At 41.8% G+C, this 20,863-nt stretch overlaps 1 protein-coding gene across 1 annotated transcript in view; it reads right to left on the bottom strand.

Moving 5' to 3' along the window:
- Positions 1 to 7,213, bottom strand: part of ANO2 (anoctamin 2) — a gene marked incomplete at both ends in the record, with an annotated part of 187,761 nt that extends 180,548 nt beyond the window's left edge. The window contains one exon of the mRNA XM_082011641.1: positions 6,875 to 7,213. Within this exon, the coding sequence (XP_081867767.1) occupies positions 6,875 to 7,213 (339 nt within the window). The remainder of the gene's footprint in view (positions 1 to 6,874) is intronic.
- Between the last annotated feature and the right edge of the window lie 13,650 nt (positions 7,214 to 20,863).

The raw sequence follows: 20,863 nt of genomic DNA, 5'->3' as shown, positions 1-20,863 counted from the left end.
GAGAGAATGAAATACAAAGTCCAAAGACCTAGAGCACAAAAGACCCCCGTATGCTTCTATTACTACATTACTCTGTATGCATTCTCATTGGCTTTGGGAGGAGTTCATTAACATGGATAAGGTCTTGGGCACATATTAAATTTCCTTATCCTTTTAAAATTAATGTTAGCAATTATTAAGCTTTCCTCTGCACTTTAGATGAATGAACATTTTGAGACAACTATAACATTCACACTGAGTACCTGCAAGGTGTCTTGCATGTACTAAGGGCATGAGATACTTTTCCTGGAATTATCCGCATATCACATTGATAGATTTGGGAAAAAAAGACATAATTTTTTGAGGCCTTTAATTACTACTAAATTAAGCAATATCCATAACCTTTTAACTAAAAGTTTAAATATTTTATGCCAAAAAAGTGTTTTGTCAAGGAAAAAAAGGTCTATCCAAATAAATTAAACCCTTGGCCCTTGGAATTCCACTTTTCACGGTGAAAAGTATTAGCATTAGAATAAGCTACATATGACATAAATGTGATGTTATGGAATATAACACACCCAAAACAACAACTCAGATAGCAAGAACATTGATGGCACTGATCAACAGAAATGTCCTCAGCTAGAAGTGGGGATAGGAGGAGACAGAGAATGAAAAAGTCTTTCTGCATTGAATAACTTACCATTATATTATTTTGACTACTCTTGACCTTTACAGCTGACAGAAGATAGAGATAAGGCCTTCTGTCACTGGTAAAGGGGGAGCACCTTAGTGTGACAAAACAGTGCAATTTAATCCTATAGATAAAACCTAGCTGCAGCACTATAAGTTTTCATTTGGTTCAGATTGGGGGGGTTGGTCAGTTGGTTGGCTTGGAGGTAAAGGTTGTTTGGGTTTGGGGTTTTGGGGGGGAGGTTTGTTTATTTGGGGTTTTTTTTTACGTTTGTTTTTTGTTTGGTTGGTTGTTTTGGTTTGGAGGCAGGTGTTCACAAAAAATCAAAAATATGCCTTGGAATATCGAGCAGAAAAATCCAGTCACAACCACCATCATCAGTAGTGTTGTTATCAACAATACTGCATAAGCTGATACGTTGAGGGCCTTAAGGACTTCCTTGCCTCAAAGTGTAATGTAGCCAACAGAGTCTAATAAGACATCCTTAAAACTATGTTAGCTCTAAAATCCAAGTTAGATGAGCTTCTTGGAGGGTAATTTACACTTGGTCTTACAATTGTCATCATCTCCCCCTTAAAAGATATTTTCACCTCCTAAATGCTATTTAGCAAAGTACATTTCATTTCCAGTGTGCTTGAAAAGGATCCTGCTTTGTCAGAATGCCAAGTGCATCTCCAGTGCCTTCTTATTCTATTCCTATTATGCTTTGCCATACATAATACTAATTGAATACAGTACATGTTGCATTTGCAGTCATTAGAGAAGCAGTACAACTCAAATTTAAGTGAACTACTGGTGTTCCACATTAGGTGAAACACAACAACCAGTTTCATCAGGAAAAACAATTGAAAAAAAAAGTCAACCCCAAGAACTGCCTGCAATGTCAATGATATTTATTGCCCTTCCTAGGAATCAAGGCCGAATATTTGAGGGTACTCTTAAAGTGGCCCTATCTCGGGCAATTCTTTGTGTATCCAATGCAGAATTTGATTTGTGCCACTAGTGTTAAATAGGGTTTATTTGGAGATGATTGTCAAGCCTTTGGCAGCTAGCTCACAAGGGTGAATGTGACCCGCTGGCATTTCTTTGCAGTTTACAAAGAGATGCCAAAGAATCTGGGTTCTGGCATGGACATCTTGGAAAAATAGTTTTACTGTAACAGTGTTACTTTGAAGCAGAGGAAGCAAATCCTGCAATGTTTAACACTATGCAGATTAACATAAGTGTTTACAGGATGTGTATTAGTGGGGTCTGTATTAGTCACTATGTAACATTGTAAAATACAAGGTAGTTAATTCTACATACACATGCAAGAGTCAACACCAGGATTATTTTATCGTAGACTGGTCAGACAGACCAGTCACAAATGCAAGCATTATTTTCACTCATTGCAAACTACGCAAAACAGTAGTTCTCTGTCACTATGCTACTGTCATCAGATGCGAATAGGGAGTTTCCTCTTCTCTCCTATTCTTTCCACCAAATATCCATTCAGTTCTTTCCATGGGAACAGGCTACACTGGACCACCCAACAGTTTTGCTGTGACAAGAAGATAATCAGTCAGAGAGCTCCTCAAACTTGATGTCTTGGTTTGAGCTGGGATAGAGTTAATTTCTTCACAGAAGCTAGTATGAAGCTATGTTTTGTGTTTGAGATTAAAATAATGTTGATAACATACTGATGTTTTTATTTGTTGCTAAGCAGTCAAGGACCGTTCAATGTCTCATGCTGGCCTGCCAGTGAGTAGGCTCAGGGTGCACAAGATGTTGGGAGGGAACACAGCCAGGACAGCTGACCCAAACTGGCCAAAGGGATATTCCCAACCATAGGATGTCATCCTCGGCATATAAAGCTGGGGGAAGGAGAAGGAAGTGCGGGGACATTGAGAGCTATGGCATTTGTCTCCGCAAGTAACCGTTACGTGAGATGGAGCCCGGCTTTCCTGGAGATGGCTGAACACTTGCCTGCAAATGGGAAGTCATGAAATAATTCCTTGTTTTGCTTTGCTTGCATGTGCAGCTTTTGCTTTACCTATTAAACTGTCTTTATCTCAACCCACGAGTTTTCTCACTTTTACTCTTTTGAATCTCTCCCACATCCCACCAGGGGGAGTGAGCAAGCAGCTGTGTGGGGCTTAGCTGCTGGCTGGGGTTAAACCATGGCTCTCGATCTGCCACTTGTGATCTCTGACACTCAGAACATCAAGATTGAAAGTTGATGGTGGCAGTATTTGTTATAACACATGAATACATGCTGTGGATCAGCTATGACTTTACCAGGGAGCATGGTAAGAAGGTTGCCAGATCTCGTTAAGGCCACTCATCATTATGGGTACTCAACATCACTTTAGAGAGCAAAAATTTGTAGCATTCAACTTCGTGCCCATTGCCTTCATTGTGCACTTTGTCTTCGACATGCAAAGTAATACTTCAGTTTAAAAACACAAAAACAAAAAAACCCAAGGTTATATTAAGAGAGAACAAAGTTTCTCCGGGGGGAGAGCAATTACAAATGATAGAAAGTTATAAGGAAGTTGAAAACTAGTCAAAAATTCACAAATAATAACTGCGTGGATATGGAGACAGACCATAATCTTGCCCATTTTCCACATATTCAAAAAGGAGAAATATTCCCCTCTCCACATACAGATTATTTTTCATTTATTTTCTTGTCTCTATTCTTTTACACAACGAATTGACAATGCAAATGAGAAAGGTGTTTGTCCCTAGTTATTCAGCAAATAACAACCATGTTAACAAGTATGTTAACAAACTTATTAACATTATTATTCCCACTTTTTCAAAAAGATAGTTGTAGAAATAAAGATTTTTAAATTGTCATAATGCTATCCTGGGTTCCTAGAGATGAAATTCCTGACATCTAAATAGTTTTAGCCTACGAAAGCAGCTTCTAGAGGAAGTCAAATATCCTATGAGGTTAGTAGACTGAGTAGCCCAATTCAAAAGATGCTGTGCTTAGTTCATTTAGGTTAATCAAGCTTACAGTCTTTACAAAGTAGGGTTAACCAAGATCATACATAAAGCAACTTTCAGCCACAAGAAAGCAGATGCCCTTAGAAGTCATTAAATGCTGAATCAGCTTTATTACTCAGTGAATATATCCTTTATGACTGCCCCACAGTAAAAAGATGACAATGGCTTGATCCCTTTTTTTTTCTGGGTTTTTTTTTTTGGGGGGGGGGTGAAGGAGTGGAGGAATGTTGAAGCAATAAGGTTAACAAGAACCAGAACTACATAGGCCCTGTCAAAGATAATTTTTTTTAGCTGTATAGCTCCTATAGGCTACCTAATAAGAACAGTGAAGAGATGTTCATTGAAGACCACAGATATAGCAGATACCGTTTTGCCCTCTTACTTTCTATTGCTACTGTTTCAAGTCAAAACTGATGTTGTTTTAGGAAAGAGTTTGTGTTCAGAATACCCTGTTGTTCTTAAATGAATCTTTTTATTTGCAAGACCGTATGCAGGTAGAAAAAACAAGACCAAGGGTCCAAAAGTGGAATCCCTCATAGAGAAGCTGCAGCACAGAGGACTATTTTGAGTTACCTTTGCTGCCAGCCCTCTGAGCAGGAGATCAGACTCATTTTAGGACCTGGTCCAGAACACATGGCAAGAGTGAGATATGTATTAGAGATTATGTCTCAACTTCCAACAATACTATATGAAAAAGATCCACTTGTTACAGTAGCACCGAAACAAAAAATCCCAAACATGCATGTTCATCAGACACCGCTAGAAACGTAGTAGTTGAAAGTCCACTGTATTATACACCAAAAATATAACATGCTGTGATTAAAACTGTTCTGAGTTTAATGAACCTATAGACACATATTTTTCCCAGGACTAAAATCAGAAGGTGTTCTCATATCAGCTCAACATACAGTTTTAATCAACATACAAGGCCAGCTGTACCCTTCACATGTGCCTGATCAGCATGTTCTATGAAATTCACAGCAAGATAACAGACAACAGCTTCAGCATGTTTTAACAGGAGTTAACTAACAGGAGGGAAAAAAACAGTGAAGTGATAAAAAGAGAAGGAAGTAAAAGCCACATGACTTGGGCAGGGAAGAAAAAGGATAATGGATAGTCCCTTGCAGTTCCTCAGGAGATTCTGGAAGGAAAATCACTTTGCACCACTTTCGATTAGATGTCTTGTGTGTTGGGTGGGGCAGGAGTGACTATATACATACACATATACAGATAGAGAAGTGATGGGATTACATTTTTTGTGATTTTCAAAATCCATTAATTTTTCCCATAAAAGAAACTGGTCACCAAATAATTTCCTCAGAATTTTCTAGTTAATTTGCAGAAAGCCTTTTCCTCTTCAGAGGGAAAACCACAACAAAAAGTTTTTTCTTGATCAGCTCTCTACGACATCATTTATTACTTTGTATATTATTTAAGAGCTCATGTCATCACTTGGAAGGGATCCGAACTAGAATTTGAATCCAGATGGACTTTGGGTAAGTAATGAGTCAAATAATCAAATCCAAATCTCCTGCTAGACTTTTCAGGTTCTGATGAAATTCAGAACTGAAAGAAGCCTCCAAAAACCTCTGTTCTCATGGGTTTTATGCAATTTGGTTATAAAAATTATAGCAGTAAGATAGTCATGTGTTAGCAGTATTGAACCTTAACCCCAATGCTTAACATAAAAGAATCAGGATCTGAGATCACTATTTTCTGTTCAGTGCAAGGATGGCTCAGCCAGGTTGTGCAGTGAAATACAACCCATAGCCACCTGCAACTCAGCAAACTGAGCAAGGAAAATGTTAAGAGTCAAAAGGCCTTTTTATTTCTTTCTATTCCTGCCAGTGATTTAATGTGTATACGCTATGCCAAGTCAGCAAGACTCAAATTTTCAGATGCAATCTGCTATTTGGTCCATGTTTTGGAAGTGTTGACTGGTTTCACTGAAAGCAATACGAGCTGTAAGTTCTCAGCACCTCTGAAAAGAAGCCCTAAGTTTCTTAAATTTGGTGTCAAAAACAATAGAGCACCTAAAACAAGAATCCAGCAGGGACTTCCCTTCAATGAATATAAATATCCATGGCTTTCAAAGAGGTCCAGAGGGATAGCACAGCGTTCAGTGCATCAACATGGGATTTGGAAGACCCGTGCCCAATTGACTAGCTGCAGTCAAGTAACCTAACCACAGCTCCCAGCTGACATCACGCTATCCAACACCATGCACATGTGGTGCGAATAAATACATTAAAGATTGGGAATTCTCCTGCTGCAGTGTAGGAGCTGTTCATTTTGTGGGTGGAATGAAGGAATGACACAAAACTTATGAATGGCTGGGATGAAAGCTAAGTCACACTGAAAATCACTGAGTTATTCTGACGAAATATTAAATTTCTTAACAGCGGTTTTTATTCCAGGAAATTATTTAAGATAGCCTTTCTTCATTTTAACAATATTAAAATGTAAACACTTTTTTTTTTTAAGAAAAGTGTGTTCACTGCATGCCATAAGAACATTTAGATAAAGAACTATGTTTTCTGCTGAAGTAAGACTGACATTGCTACTCAGTAGTGCATTAAACAATAAAAACCACATATTTCCCAGGCAGTAAGAACCAAGCAACACAGAAACACCCCTGCCACCCTCTTCTTGGCTTCACATATGCTTTTAGGCATGTATAAAATAGCTTGTACAACATATTTCTGCAGGTCCCTAATTGGAGGTTGCTGTGGCAGCAGCATTTGACCCAGGGATGTTCAGTACTGAACTACTGTTCAGCAGTAACAAGCTGCCTTCAGGATTAACTCCTCAAGCTGCCATGAAACATACCTCCAGGATATCCTACACTTGTTGCAGCTGCAGAAGCAATGGTGGAGGAGTCAACACGGCTGTGTTAAAACGAAAGTGGCACATACTCTTATTTTTAAGAGACGGCACGGGTGTGATTTGGCTCTCAGTTAACATTAATGCAGGGCAGGAATGAAGGCAGGCCAGGCAGGGCCCTAACGCATGGCCAGGGCCAGGCTCCTGGCCTCCCCACCAGCAGGGAGAGCGGGCAGCCATGCTCTGGGCACCCAGTCACTGCCGGGCTGCCCCACCAGCACAGCCCAGTCATGGTTACATCCTGCCCATAAGCCACCTCTGACACCAAAGTAGCCACCGGTTGGAGCACGTAGTGCTGCGCATGAGGAGCAAGTCTCTCCCTCTTACCTCCGGGTCTTTCTCTATCTCCAGCCCTGCTTCCACCAGGTTGCGTTCGTACTCCTCCCGCTGCAGCCGCTTCTCCTCTTCCAGGGCGTCCAGTGGGCCGAGCTCGATCACTTCTGGCCCCGGCGGCCCCGGCCACTCCCGCAGGACACACTGGCCACCGTCCTGCCGCTGCGGCTCAGCACGGCCCTTCCCGGCCCCTCCGTTCGAAACCAGGGCCAAGGAGGCGGATCCGCGCCTCGGCTCCGGTGAGCCCGCACCGGGCGGGTGCCGAGCAAGGCGTTTTCGGTAGTGGTAGGCCAGCACGTAGTCGACCTTTCTCTTGCTGTTCCTGAAATGCATGCCGCTCAGGGACGCTTTGTCCACGGCCTCTCCTTGTGTCCCGTCCAGGTAATTGTTTATAATCTGGGAGAGAAACACAGGAGCCTCACAGAGAAGAAAGCCAAAAAGCCCAAAAGAGGGTAGGCCCAGGGTCTCTCTCCACACAGGCACGTAAAGCTGCACAGGGTCAAAATTGGAGGTCAGCTGGGGGTAGGTTATTACCGACAGACCTGCACTCTGCAGACCAGATTAAGCCACGCTGACCTCCTCTGACCTTAAAAAAATGAGAATGGCTAAAGCTAGCGGCCTTATCCCAACACATGGGTTACCCACCTGATGGGCATGTATGGAGGCCCACACCAACACTGCCTCTCTGTCCTGCACATACACTGACCACACAAGGAGAAGACGCCCACATTTTGAAATGGGATGGAGAAGTGAGAATAAGGATCATATTACAGATTGGGATATGAGAAAGTATGTGCTGTGGAGCAAAGCTGAGCAGAGGAGGGAAGCAAAAACCTGTGTGTGGGAAGAAGGGGAAGAAACTGATCTGAACTAGAACAGGAGAAATATCCTCACTGTAGTACAAGGGTGAGACAGAAATGCTTTAGAAAATACCAGGGATTAGAAAGGATATGCCCCATGGATGGCTAACAATGCTAGCTGACCTGTATTTTAACATCTTATGAAAAGACTATGTGACTGACTGGCAACACTGCAAAAGGAAATCAATTACTAAAATCATTCAAATGGCCTATGTTGTGCTAAGTCACCCTTTCGGACCATCCCTGCCTCCTCATCTCCACTCTCCAAACCCTTCTGGGGTGAAGCTGCTCCAGTACTAACCCCTGCCATCACACCCCAGCCTGAATGGCAATTCTGTGACACCTCTGATACCAAATGTAAGGCATTCACTTTCCCTTCTCGTTTGCTAAGATAGCCTGTATGTTTTCCAAAACTGTTACCACCCACCATTTCCAGCTCAATGCTGTAGCTTAAAACCCTTCACAGAGCTCTCTACAGTGTCATTCATTACAGTGGCACCAGCCCTCCAGTGGCTGGGGAATGAGGTACAAGCAAACAAATAGGGTCAAGTTGATCCAAAGCAATCAGCCCATAACCTAATTCCAGACATTTAGGGTTCCCATAGGTGGTTATACAAGCAGAATCTTGACAGATATCAGTTACAGATTTCTTTCTCTCTCTGCTTCCCCTTCCATTACATGCACCGGTATTCCTGAAGGCAAAGTTAACCAAGCATGCTGTACAGCAATTTTCTCATTTGTTAACACAACACAATTTTTTGAAGGTATTATATAAATGTGCATATTATTATATTCCCCAACAATTCCCAGATTCTTATTTTTCATTGTTTTGCTTCACTTAGTTTCCCACAAAGTAGCTTTCAGTCACCATATCACTAAATAAATCCTGGTTTTATATGCATACTACATCCTTCATCTTTCACAAAATTATCACCAAATAATCTGTTCTGCACATTACACTTATCACACACTTTATTTGTAAAGTGTATATATAGTCCCTTTAGGCATATCTAAACTAACACTCAGCACTACATTCTGGCAGAATATAAAACAGCTTGGGAGACAACATTTTATTGCAATTCCTCATTTCCTAGTTAGATAGATTTTCATGTAGTACTCACAGGCAGTCCATGCAAACCTCCTGGATCCATCTCTGTCACAGTGAAGAAAAACCCGTTGCAGATTTCTAGTCTCCCTTCCAGAGAGTTTCACGCTATAGAGCGCAAAAGTAATGATGTCACCACCACCACCAGGTCATTGGCACAACACAATGCATTAGCTGACTCTAGAGAAGATGAGCTCTAAGCATCCTCTTCTCCCTTACTGGCAAGTGTGGGCAGAAATGAGAAGCACAAACAAAATGTGGGCAAGGGAACAAGAAGGTTGTAGAACATAAAAAGTCACTAAGAGGTTTTCCTGTTTATTACCATGCATAGCCAGCTGCCACATCCCAGCCACCTGAGAGAGCACCATAGCAACACTTGATGTTGCTGGAGTTACACAGAATAACAGGATGAAGAGATACAACAATGCCTCTCTCTTCCTCTCTTTTTGTTGACTCTTTTCCTCACTCTTGGCAGCGAAGTACCATCCCCATTATTATGGGTGTCTATTGCACAGAAAACAAACCAAAATTCCCACAGGTTTTGGTAGGGACATTTTCTGGCCCTAAATTTGCACCAATTTCCTCACCATGTGACATACTGGCACAAGAAGACCTTATTAGGGAGGAGCACAAATAAGATGCAATTTCCAAAACATCCCTGAAGGAACTATCAATATCTTTCTCTCTTCCCTTCTCACAGCCATTATAAAAGTCAGAATCAGTGATTTAAATTACCATCTTCAGTCCCACATTCACTGTTTCTTGACATTTCCAAGACAAGTAGCCAGCACACCAAGCAATAAGAAAACAAGAAGATAGGATCAGCATTTCATAACGATTTTATTCTAGTCCTCTAATAGCCAATATATCACTACAAACATATCCCAAGAGGTCAATCCTCTAACAACAGCTGTGCTCTGAAGACTACAGCCACACTACACTTCCACCTTCCAATACAGCCCACACCAACACCTGGGCACATGCTGGCCCAGGGTTTGCAGAGGGATAGCAAATTTAGTCATCAACCTGCAGATCTTTTCCTACACTAGGGGTAATAGTAACCCCTCTATTCCTGCTCTGAAGGATTTTGGCTAAAGTATATAATTAAGAAAAGCTTGGTGAGACGTCTACAATTAGTTCTTGCTGTACACTAAGAGAGCCTACTGAACTACCTAAGGTTGTAGTATCCATTTACTTGCATAGCAGCTTTTCCCAGTACAGTGTGGATTCACCTAACACACAGAAGTGCACCACGCTCTGCTCATCCTGCTTCAAGCCTCTTCCTCATCTCAAAGGCATTAGAGTCAATGAACTCTTAGAATCCTACTTACAGAATTGCTGAAGGACTCCGTACGGCTTGGTGCTCCAAAAGCTCCATTGATCCCACTGCTGTGCAAAGAAGTCCAGTTTTGAGGAACTGTGAGGTATTTGCTGTTGTATGCTGAAAAAGAGTCCCTTGTTGATCTTGCTGTCTTTTGTCCATTCAGAGTTGGGTGTGAGGGGGCTAGAGGAAAGTCTGAGAATGAGAGATAAGTATTGTTAAATAAAAAGGGCGGTTGTGCAGGTAGTTTCCTAAAGGAATGGGAAATATTGCCGTTAATAGGCACTATTCAACTTCAGATGCTGCGCTTCAGGAAATGGAGAGGGGTGCATACAACTGCAGAGGAACAACAGGTACTTACCTGTGTCAGCTGTTGGGGAAGGGAGAACAATGATACGACACTGCACTTAGCTCAGCAGTACCCTCGCTGGTCAAGAGCATTTTTGCTCCTGCACTTCAGTCACGAGGTTAAGAGCTGGAAAGTCTGTGCTTTGCAGCTAGCCAAGCAGCCCCAGGATGTGAGCAAGCTGCATGTCTTCAGTGACTGTGCCCTGGTTCTCTGGGTGCAGCACTCATGCCAGATGGAAGCCAAATCACCACAAACAAACTGAGGCACATTTGTTTATGGCTTACAACTAGGCCTGAAATGGACTGTGTTTTAGTTCCAGTGTGATGTGACCAAATCTATTGGCATCAGCTACAGACACAAATTTATGGCTAGAGGTCATTCTCCACCAAGAACTCCAAACTTTTGGACATGTAATGGTGTGAAATTCTTGTACAGTACATCTAAGTTTATACCTACATGTTTTGGCCTGGGGGACTAATGTCTTCAATACTTAAGTTTTAGATGTGTTCCCCATCTCTTGTATTAACAAATTACATGGTCACAATGAAGCATAATGGAGGGGCTGGAGGGATGGGGATTTACATGCCATCCCCTGTTCACCAACATTAGTTAGCTGTATACCTTCCATAGCACAGTGTACAGCAAAAACAGAATAAGAATGCTTGGTCACAGGTAGGAAATGCAGAAAGTTAATCTCATACAGGCAGTAGCACAGTGAAAAAAAAAAGATGATAAAAAGTAATGGGTGCAGAAACTCTTTTGACATACAAATGTTCCATACTCTTTCCCCCTCTAGCGGTGGCATAACTGAAATGGGGTTGATCTTTACCCATAGTTTCTTTGAGAAGCTTACTGGGGTGAAAAAGTATGTCTTGGTCCTTCAATCATTAGTATTTTCTACCAAAGAGAAGACATAGGTGTAGCAGACCCATCTGCCCACATAGTTAGCCCTGCTACCACTAGACACAGCACCATGCCTCTCCAGTCAGACTTTTGTTTTCCCCGGGAAGAAGAAATAACTGGAACATTCATCAGCTCCCATATATCCAGGGAGACGTTACATCCATAGTATCTCTTCTTGCCTTCTTACTTGGCAATCCCAGTAATGCTGCAGTTCTTTTCCCTCACCTTCACCTTTTTTCTAAGGAAACAAGAAGCTTCAACAGCATAGTACAGTTACTTTCTAGTCTTGGAGACACTGCCCTATGAGATTTGCTGCACTGTGTTACGAGAAAGCAATTTCACCCTTTTCTGCCATAAGAAAGCACTGGAAAATTTAAGCAGTTTCCTCCACACTTTCCTTATGATAATGGAGACAGGGGAAGAGGGAAGGCAAGAACAATTGTGTCTCTTGCTTAGTGTTCATGTGACTGAAGAGTGTTTCTCCCACATTGCTGAAACAGCCAGCTGGTGGCAGAAATACCAGTGCATCTTGCATTGCATCTCAAAAGACAGAGCATTGAAGGAGGTATGCAGGAAACCTATAGAGTTGTGCAGTGATCATCATCTTCAAATAATTCAAGGCAAATCTAAGGATCCATTCTTATAGATGGTGATAGCAAACTTTTTCTCTCTCTTTTTCTTTCTTTTTTTTTTTATGGCTGGATTGTATTGATAAAATCTGGAAGTCATATTTCCCTCTTATTTAATTGAATCCTTTCTTCTTTTTTCAAGAGTCTAAGGCAGACATTTCATCCTACTGCTAATCTTCTATGCCCTCTACACAGGATGAATCTACTTACCCGCAATCATGTGCTAAGTGAGGAGCCAGTAAAATGCTAAAGAAGGAAATGCACAGACCTCACCCCTAAATGTTATTATTATTCTTATGTTTCTTATCAATAATAGGTTAGGGTACTGAAGCACTTGAACAGTACAGTAGATTGACACACCAGTCTTCCTTTTCTGATCTCTCAAGGAGACTCGCACTTAGTTTACTTTAACGAAGCACATAATGATGCCACAAGGGAAACTCCAAGGAAAATAATTAATAAGTGAAGGTTTCATTCCCAAGGGCTATACACAGTGTTTCTCCAGTATTTTCAGACTAAGCCTGGGATATCTTACAAGACCTTTGTGCAGTCAATTAAAGACCTTTTTTTTCTTCTCAGTCCTTTTAGCTGAGCCTAGGAAAAAAACCTGCAGTTCATTTATAATACAATGATTTCATTTCCATTACATTTCACAACCTTCAGAAACTATGTCACAAACCTGAGGATAACACTGGTAAGCAGGTGAGGCAGTCAGGGACTTCCAGTCAAAATCAGTTTTTAAATGGAAATGCAATTTCCATGTCTGAATTTGGAAGACTCCTGGTCTCCCAAAAGCTTTTCATCTTCCCAAATCAAACTGACTGAACCAAAATGTTTGGTTCTGAATGTGTTCCACATCTGACAGTGCTTGCCTGTGATACTGCAGCACCTCAGGGGCTTCTGCTTCAGATGCTGCCTGACCTCATCTACCCCATAAGCCTTTATGACATCTGGCCTTACATGTTCTCATTCTGTAAATATTCTAGAAGAATTAGTAATGATAGAAACAAGCTGTGTGTGTGTATCTATGTGCATATATATGTAATTTTTTATACATACACACATGCATAGCTTTAGTACATATATATATCTATATATCTCTATCTCTCTCTCTCTCCCCCCCCAGAGAACAGCAGTAGAGTAAATCTTGAATTCAACCTGGAAAGCAAATGTTCAGAACTATGCTCATTCTAGGAAAAATAGCCTGGGAGTCTCCCCTCCAGTGAAACTTCTTTAAGTTGTAAATAGCTTCTAAGGACAAGGTGCCTCCAGGACAGAGCTCCGTGACCAGCTCTGGTTCCAGCACCAGTTCACAACCAGTAATCATTTACTTGCTCACTCAGTCACTCTGCACTCCTTTGCTTCAACTTTTTGTAAACTTAAGGGTTGGCCACGTGTGCACCAATTGACTTCACCATTTGAGTTTCCAATTCCTTGACTGAAGTGCAATGATGAAGAAGCTGCACATGCTGCCAAAAGTTGAAGGACTGAGAGGGTGTATTAAAGGACTATACTGCTTGTGAAATATGCGTTACGGGAGTCTACCTAATTAGGAGCTCTGTATTAAATACTGAGTAACAGCCAATTATCCGATCTGAGTGGTCCAGATGGTCAGATTATCATAGGCACAACTACTTGCAGAATGCCTTGTAAAAGGTTTGGCCCCTCAGGGCACAGACATTGCCTTTCCAGTTAGATGTCAGAAATGGCCTGCACTTCTGAGAGACACCACAGTGAGAAGTGTACCTGTACTCCCAGATTCCTCTGCAAGGCTGTTCGAAACATCTGCAATTTAGGAGCACTGTTGGGCAAAATTGTTTTTCCTTCCACCCTCCAAGTAGGTATGAAAAAAGAAGTACTTGAATTTACTGTTTCCATGTAGTTTGACCTAAATATATCTTCTCTGAAATGGATATGCATAAATAAAAAGATGTACCATGATTATACATGTTCTTTAGGTCCTCCTAAGCTAATGATTTCTCAGTTCTGAACAGGCACATCTAGAGTTTCTGATTTCAATACAGCCAGTCACACCTGTATAAGTAAGCAAATATTTTCATCGCACTGAGGTTTTCTTTTTTAAGCTGCCACCTTTGTCTCTTCAAAATACTGCTTATTATTTAATATTTCAATTAAAAAGTCTTAGACACAATGGTCTGCTAGCCCAGGGCATATGGCTGGGACAACGTGACAAAGATGGAAAGTAGACAGGGAGTTGTATGGGGCTGTGCTGCCTACCTTATTCTTAGCAGGACTGTTCCATCTCTGATCTTCTCTTAACCCTTGTTACTTCCTCCAAGCCACACTTACACTTCCATTTCCCAGAAGCAGCCTCTAAGTTCCTCCTCTCCGTGGTAAGCTTCATATGCTCTAACCAGAAATTTGCTTTGATTCATACCATGCTGCATTAGAGAGCATTAGAGACCATCCAAAAAGCCTTGTGTGTCTTTAATTCCTACAGTGCTTAAAAGGCACTAATGGTAGTCTTGAAAACACAGTGGAGGAAATCACACTCCACTGTAGCTGTGTTGAGTTTGGTGGCTCTGTGCACAAGAAGTAATTCTGGCAAAAGTGAACTTCTTCCCATATCACCATGCACTTTGAGACTGTAATGATTCAGGAAACTGTTAATATGTAGTAAACAATGTGACTTGTCCATAACCCTCCAGACCTTTGTGTGAATGCATACTCACTGATTCTTTAAAGTAAGAGTTACTGGCACAAAGGATAATAACAATCCTCATACAGTCATTTTAGGGAAAAGGAGGCCTATGGCCATCTGCTCCACAGGGAAAGGTGAGCCTGGAGCACAGCATGACAGAGCAAATCAGTCAGTGACCCCGCTGACAGGGAGCCCAGCTGCAGAGCAGCAAGTCCAGGTCAACATCAGGGCTGGAGGCGTTATCAGGGTCTGACACAGTGATCCTCCAGCAAGGCAGCAGTGACGAGGCAGGTCCAAGGTCAAGCCAGGAAGCAGAGCCTCTGGGTCCAGGTCAGGACCAAACCAGCAAAGGTCCAAGTCCGGGTGCAGATGTAGCTGCTGCTCAGCTGCCATGCAGCACAGGCAGGGGCCAGCGGTAAAGCCTCAGCTTAAAAGCAGTTCCCAAGGGAAAGAAGGGCAGGCCCCCATTTCCAGATTTTTTCATAACAGCTCCGGTTGGTGAAGGAGCTGGCCTTGGACTCAGCCAGCTAAATTCTTTAATGTGGCCAACTAAACACCTAGAAGGGGGATGCACTCTGGGCCCTGACAGTCTGGCCCTGAACAGCTGCCGGAAACAACAGCATCGCAGCACCTCAAACTGCTGGCAAGGGGGAGCACGGCTCCTTGCTGGCTTTGACTGGCCTGAATAGCTGTGATCACATAAACAAATGTAAAAACCTGTGGCTGTGCTCCTTTGGTAGCCTCTTGTACACAGGAGTCCTGACCTTCAAATTTAGGAGTAGGAAGAATGCACCTGAGTTAACAGAGGTGCTCACTCACCTCTGGCACATGCCATAAGCCAGAGAGTCTCTTAAAGGGGGGAAGACTATGTACCTGAATGGTCAAGACTGACGGAAACAGAGTAGAGCTATGGAGATATATGGGGGAACCACACCGTATAAAACAAAAAAACTGAGCTGCCTTATGAATGGTTGCATTATCTGAAGACTTCATGGAGCTGTAGCTACATAATACAACTGTGTGTATAACTTTACAGGCTCGCCTCCTGTTTTGTTGTTTTTTTTTAATTCTACTCTACATGTAAAGATTAGAGAAAGTACCTGATTTTTCTGACGTAAAGTATGTATCAGGACTAACTCCAGCAGTGAAGGATCAGGGATAGAAAAAGGGCACTGGAATAACTCAACAAAGATCAGCAGTAGGCATTAAATCTTATGGTTCTTTGCACACTGTGGTCTGCTATGCAAATAATTTTAGGAAGGGGACTGGGTGAGAGGGCACAGAAATAGCAGGGTTAGGTGGGCTGCATGATAGTTCGCAGATCACAGCAGAGCTACAGCCCCAGAAACAATGAGATAATGTAGAAATAACCACAGAGCTTTTGACTGTAGCAGTGAAGTAACAGTGACACAATATCAGCACTGAACATTGTTTTAAACTTGTATACTGTGAACTCAAACAAAAGGTTTTATGCACTGAGCAGATTTGTTCCTTGCATATGGGAACTGAAAGCTCACTGCTGCACATCGTTTTCTGAAAAAGGATATTTCTCTTTTCCCCCAATTGCACAGCAATAAGGCAAATGTAGATGGAAACAGCAGAAGTCCAGCACAAGACATTTGACTAGTGATTGTTTTTTCCACATGGATCACAACACTGACCCACAGCTTCACATCTGAGGCTTCAGGAGAACTAAACTCTGCGTGTTGTATGTCTGAGCTGTCTGTACGTAAACCTGGGCCACAGAGTTTTCTTTTTTTTTTGTGTGTGTTGGGGTTTTTTTTTAATGTCCTGAAAGAAGACACAGAAGTCCTTTCAAAGTATTTCTTTCTCTGTTCCCCACCCCCTTTCCACCTATTCAACTTCACAGACAGCAATTAACAATGAAGCAGAGAATAAACTTACCGAGTGTGTGTGTTTCCATGTTACCTGAAGGTTTGGCTGGAAGTTGCATCAGTGCTAATAGGATGTGGCTATGCTGACCGTGTGCACAATCTGCTTCTGCACTGGCTTAAGTAGTGAACAGCACTAGCAGCTATTTCCATCCTGGCTTGATCCTGCTTTAAGCAAACCACAAATTGAAGTTAATTAGCAAGACCTTCTGTTTTCGTGATTACCATCATGGAGGAAAGAGAGGGAAAAAGGCAAAACTCCCATGACCTGCGAGGCCATGGCAATTCTCTTCTGGAACTTCAGCATCTTGTCTTCGTGCTCCATAATGCCTCAAAAAGCAACATAACAACAGGCATATTTTGTCCTAACTCCCCAGAAGGCAGTGGAGGGGGAGTGGAGGAGAGGAATTAAAAAAGCTAATGCAAAACCAGGGCTCTACAACAGAGCCAGCTCTGTTCAAACAAAACCGTTATTCAAGGATTAGACTATCTTGGAGGTGATTTGTGCGGGGAAGAGTACCTTTATATCTGCAAAGCTTTACAGTGCTTCCAGGTAGGAGGTAAGTGCAGAAACCTTTTTATAAGGCTCTATCTCAACTACTCAAGTTACCTTACAGCCTGGATGTTGCCCTGTCATTCCTGCATAAAATATTCAGGGGATTATCTTGTAATCAACTGTCTGATCAGAACAGGTGATGGATCCTGCTTAGCCTTCAACCTTACAATTTAAGCAATGTACTGGGAGGAAAGGTTGTTGATGACTAATACCATCTGAGAAAGGACTTTTTTTTGCTGATGATAATTGGATGGAAGTGTAATTATTATTGGAGGGAGTTCAAATCTTTTTCTTCCTTTAGCCTGTTTATGACACAACAGTTTCTCTTGTGTGAGAGCGGGAAATGGATTTATTAAATGACTGAATAAAGTACAGTGTTCCTACTAGTTTGTGAATTAGGATCACGCACTGTGTCATGATGGGCAAGAAGAGCAGTTGTCTATATCACAGAGAGATGTACTGATGCACTGTGGCTAAGCCATCAAAGATACTGAGTTTATACAGGGAGCAGTGTGGCTGCTATGTCCCAAAACTTGGGTATTGTAAAACTTTACCAGCAAGGCTGAGAAATACATGTGCTGTTTTAAACTTTGGGCAAATTTTCACTGAGTAGTTGCCTTTTTAATGAAATAGCTATAGGCAGACCAAATAGAATAAGATTATATTAGATTGTGTTCATCTGCTTACTTTGGCTCAATTGAAGTGCCAAACAAGGAATTTTATATGTAACCTACACTAATGTTATATGCCTGATTTTACTCAAAAGGGAGAGGGGTCAGGAGCCCTGACTCCATCTTGAACAGTTTTATACAGGTCAGTCAAACTTTTCTGCACTACATTTTATCTCTGACAAGAGGGGAAAAGTAATGATAAGGTCTTTCTTCATGCATACAGCATGCTTTAGTATTCACATAGAATAATGTCTTCTGATAGGAAAAGTTAAATCACCCCATTCTTCTTAGTCATTCCTTTGGGATGGCATTTCCTAATTTCTAAGTAATGTATCAATAGGTATCAAATACTTATCCTTCTTACCCTGCTAGTATCTTATGTTAATCTCAGAACTTCATTTAGAAACTGCCTCCAGTTACAAAAGAGGGAACAACCTGGATGCCACAGCTTCTGGACTGACTAATTTAAAAACTATTAGATTGCAGAAATTTAAAACAAAAAATATTTTAAAGAAGTTGTTCTCAGTTGATGTGCATAAGCTCTCTAGCAAGGGAGATGCTACTTCATATAGGCTTTTGTTTGCACACTAGTCCGTGCATAAAAGTTTTGAGGCAGTGTGCCTGTAGGTTTTTTTGACTGCATAACCACCCCATCCATTTGAACAGATGAATTGCTCTTTGCTTGATTTGCTTGATCATTTTGCTCCAATGTCCATGGCTGCACAGATCTCAATGTAATTTATGCTTACTTGGCATAGGGCAATGGTGCAACCACATAGAGCTCCTGGTAACTTTTTGCTAATAAAGTGGGATCACAGAATATTCCAAGAGAAGCAACTGTTGAACTGCTTTTTGCCATGATGCTTTACAACCAATTAATCGGCTCCCTGGATAGATAGCAAACCCACTGCTTTGTATACACTTATCTCTGGGAGAGGGGAATGAAAACTTGATGAAAATTATGCTACTTTATATCCACATTACATGCTGCACCTATTAAATGCTAAAACAGAAGTGCATACACACTAATTTTTGAACAGTATGGGAATGTAGAGCCAGGTCCCGCTGGGATCCCTGTGGACACAAAGCTCTGCCTGCATGGGCTCAAATTACTAGCTCCTATAAGCTATAAGGATGGGTCCATTACAGGTAATACGTTAGCTCAGGTAATAAATAATATACACAGGAGGCAATATGAGGAGGAAGCAATATCCAGCTGGTTAAAATGGAGCTGGGTCTGTAGCCTATTTTTAAGGACATTTTCCAATAGACAAAATCATATCTGGGCATCACGGTGTTTCCTGAGGTACCTAGGTATGGTGTTAGTTGATAATGCAGAGCTGTAACAAATAATGCCAATATACCAGATTATGTTTCACCTGCAGTAGAGAAGTGGCGCTTGGAAGTCTGTAAAAGTTAGCAGAGAGATTAGATGCTTTTAATAATTAAGAAGTTATGTAAGACTCCGCCCCCAAATCCATTTAAAGTTCATGTAAATCTATCCTGTACCATGCTCAATGATCCAGCTGGTCTGAAGTGGTGGGACGCATTCCGAATCATTGGTGGAAACGCAAAGACTAAGGTAGCTCAAAACCACCAAGACTCACAAGCAGCATGTATAAGCCGAAAAACAACATTCTTCAAAGCCTGGATTCTGCTGGTGAATGTTAATGGAGCAATCTGGCGTACAGCACTGTATGATGTGCTAGCACACTACTACGGTTTGTGTGCACAGCTCTCTACTAAGCAGGTACTTGATTACAGGCCTGATTTGTTCTTCACTTCTGCCAGGAATGAATGTATCTGAAAATAGCAGAGGTGCACTAAGTGAAACTGGGCTGTGTGAAAGGCAATCAGGACCTGCATGGAGAAAGTCCAAGCTCATTGCCTTACTGGCACCACCAGAGCCTTAGACGAAAGACAGATCTCTTGGGGCAGGCTACCTGAAAATCTTGATTCTCATGCCAGCTGGTCAAAACCAAAAATTTATGTACCTTCTCAGTCTGTTGAGGGAGATGTTATAATGTTCCCTTCCTTTTTCTCTTTCCCTCTTGTCTGTTTCTTCGACAGGATTTTCAAGGAAGAAGATCCTTCTGGCCTTTGAGCACAACAGGGCCTTGTCTTCACCTGGAATATATAGGTACTAGCCAGGTCTGAATAACAACTTGTAGACCATATAGAAGTCTACAGAACTCTATTCTGTAAAAAAAAACCCAGTAAGTTCTCATGGGATATACTGTGCACCCACTTTAGTCCAAATACTGGCATAGATGCCTGAAAGCAAAATTATAACCAAAGAAGGTGAAGAAAAGCCATGTAATACGAGACGTATTCTTGAACCGGTGTAAAGTCTTAATACAGTTCTGCTTATCCAATTACACTGAGCTACATCTGCTGCATTTGATCCCATAACCAAGCAGTTTTCCAATAAATAATCTAGAATTCCTTAGGAAAAATACTAATTGCTCTAGTGTGAAAGCCAGTATCTTTATTTTAGTCTGTTACTCTCTTGAGACACTTAGATCCACAAGATTTTTCTTGTTAATTGAGGTAGAAGTAATGAAAGCAGGAATGTTTGCCCCCCTCTGTTGGTCAGACCTGTCCATCCACTTTGTTGCTGGTGGAAAATATTAGCTGTGCATGTCTGCTTTTCAGAAGGTCTGAAAACTGTGGCTCCATCTCTGCCCTATGGATGCTCCTGTGTGTCTTCCCCATGTCAATAAGCTGATGCCTGACTCATACAATTAAGTGATTAGAAGACCTGTTTGCAGCCATGAAGGCTGCAATCCTCTCAGCTTTCATGAGCTAAGAGAGGTCAGTCCGGGTGAGGGCACCGATGGAAATGAAGGGGCAGTCCAGCAATGGTAAGGGGAACAGGAAGACATTGCCTTTTACCACCTATCCACTCCTTTTCTCTGGTCCTCTCTGATGTTGCACGCTGCTGTTCCAGCTGTGCAGCTGATTACCTGGTCACCCAAATCCGTCTGTCAGGAAGCTTAATATCTGGTGCTAGCCACAACAAGGAGCTAGTGCGA

This window comes from Phaethon aethereus, assembly GCF_964289735.1.
Source record: "Phaethon aethereus genome assembly, chromosome: 1".
In the NCBI taxonomy this organism is placed as follows: domain Eukaryota; kingdom Metazoa; phylum Chordata; class Aves; order Phaethontiformes; family Phaethontidae; genus Phaethon; species Phaethon aethereus.
Note: the sequence above shows the minus strand (reverse complement) of the source record. Positions and strands in the feature narration are given on the sequence as shown.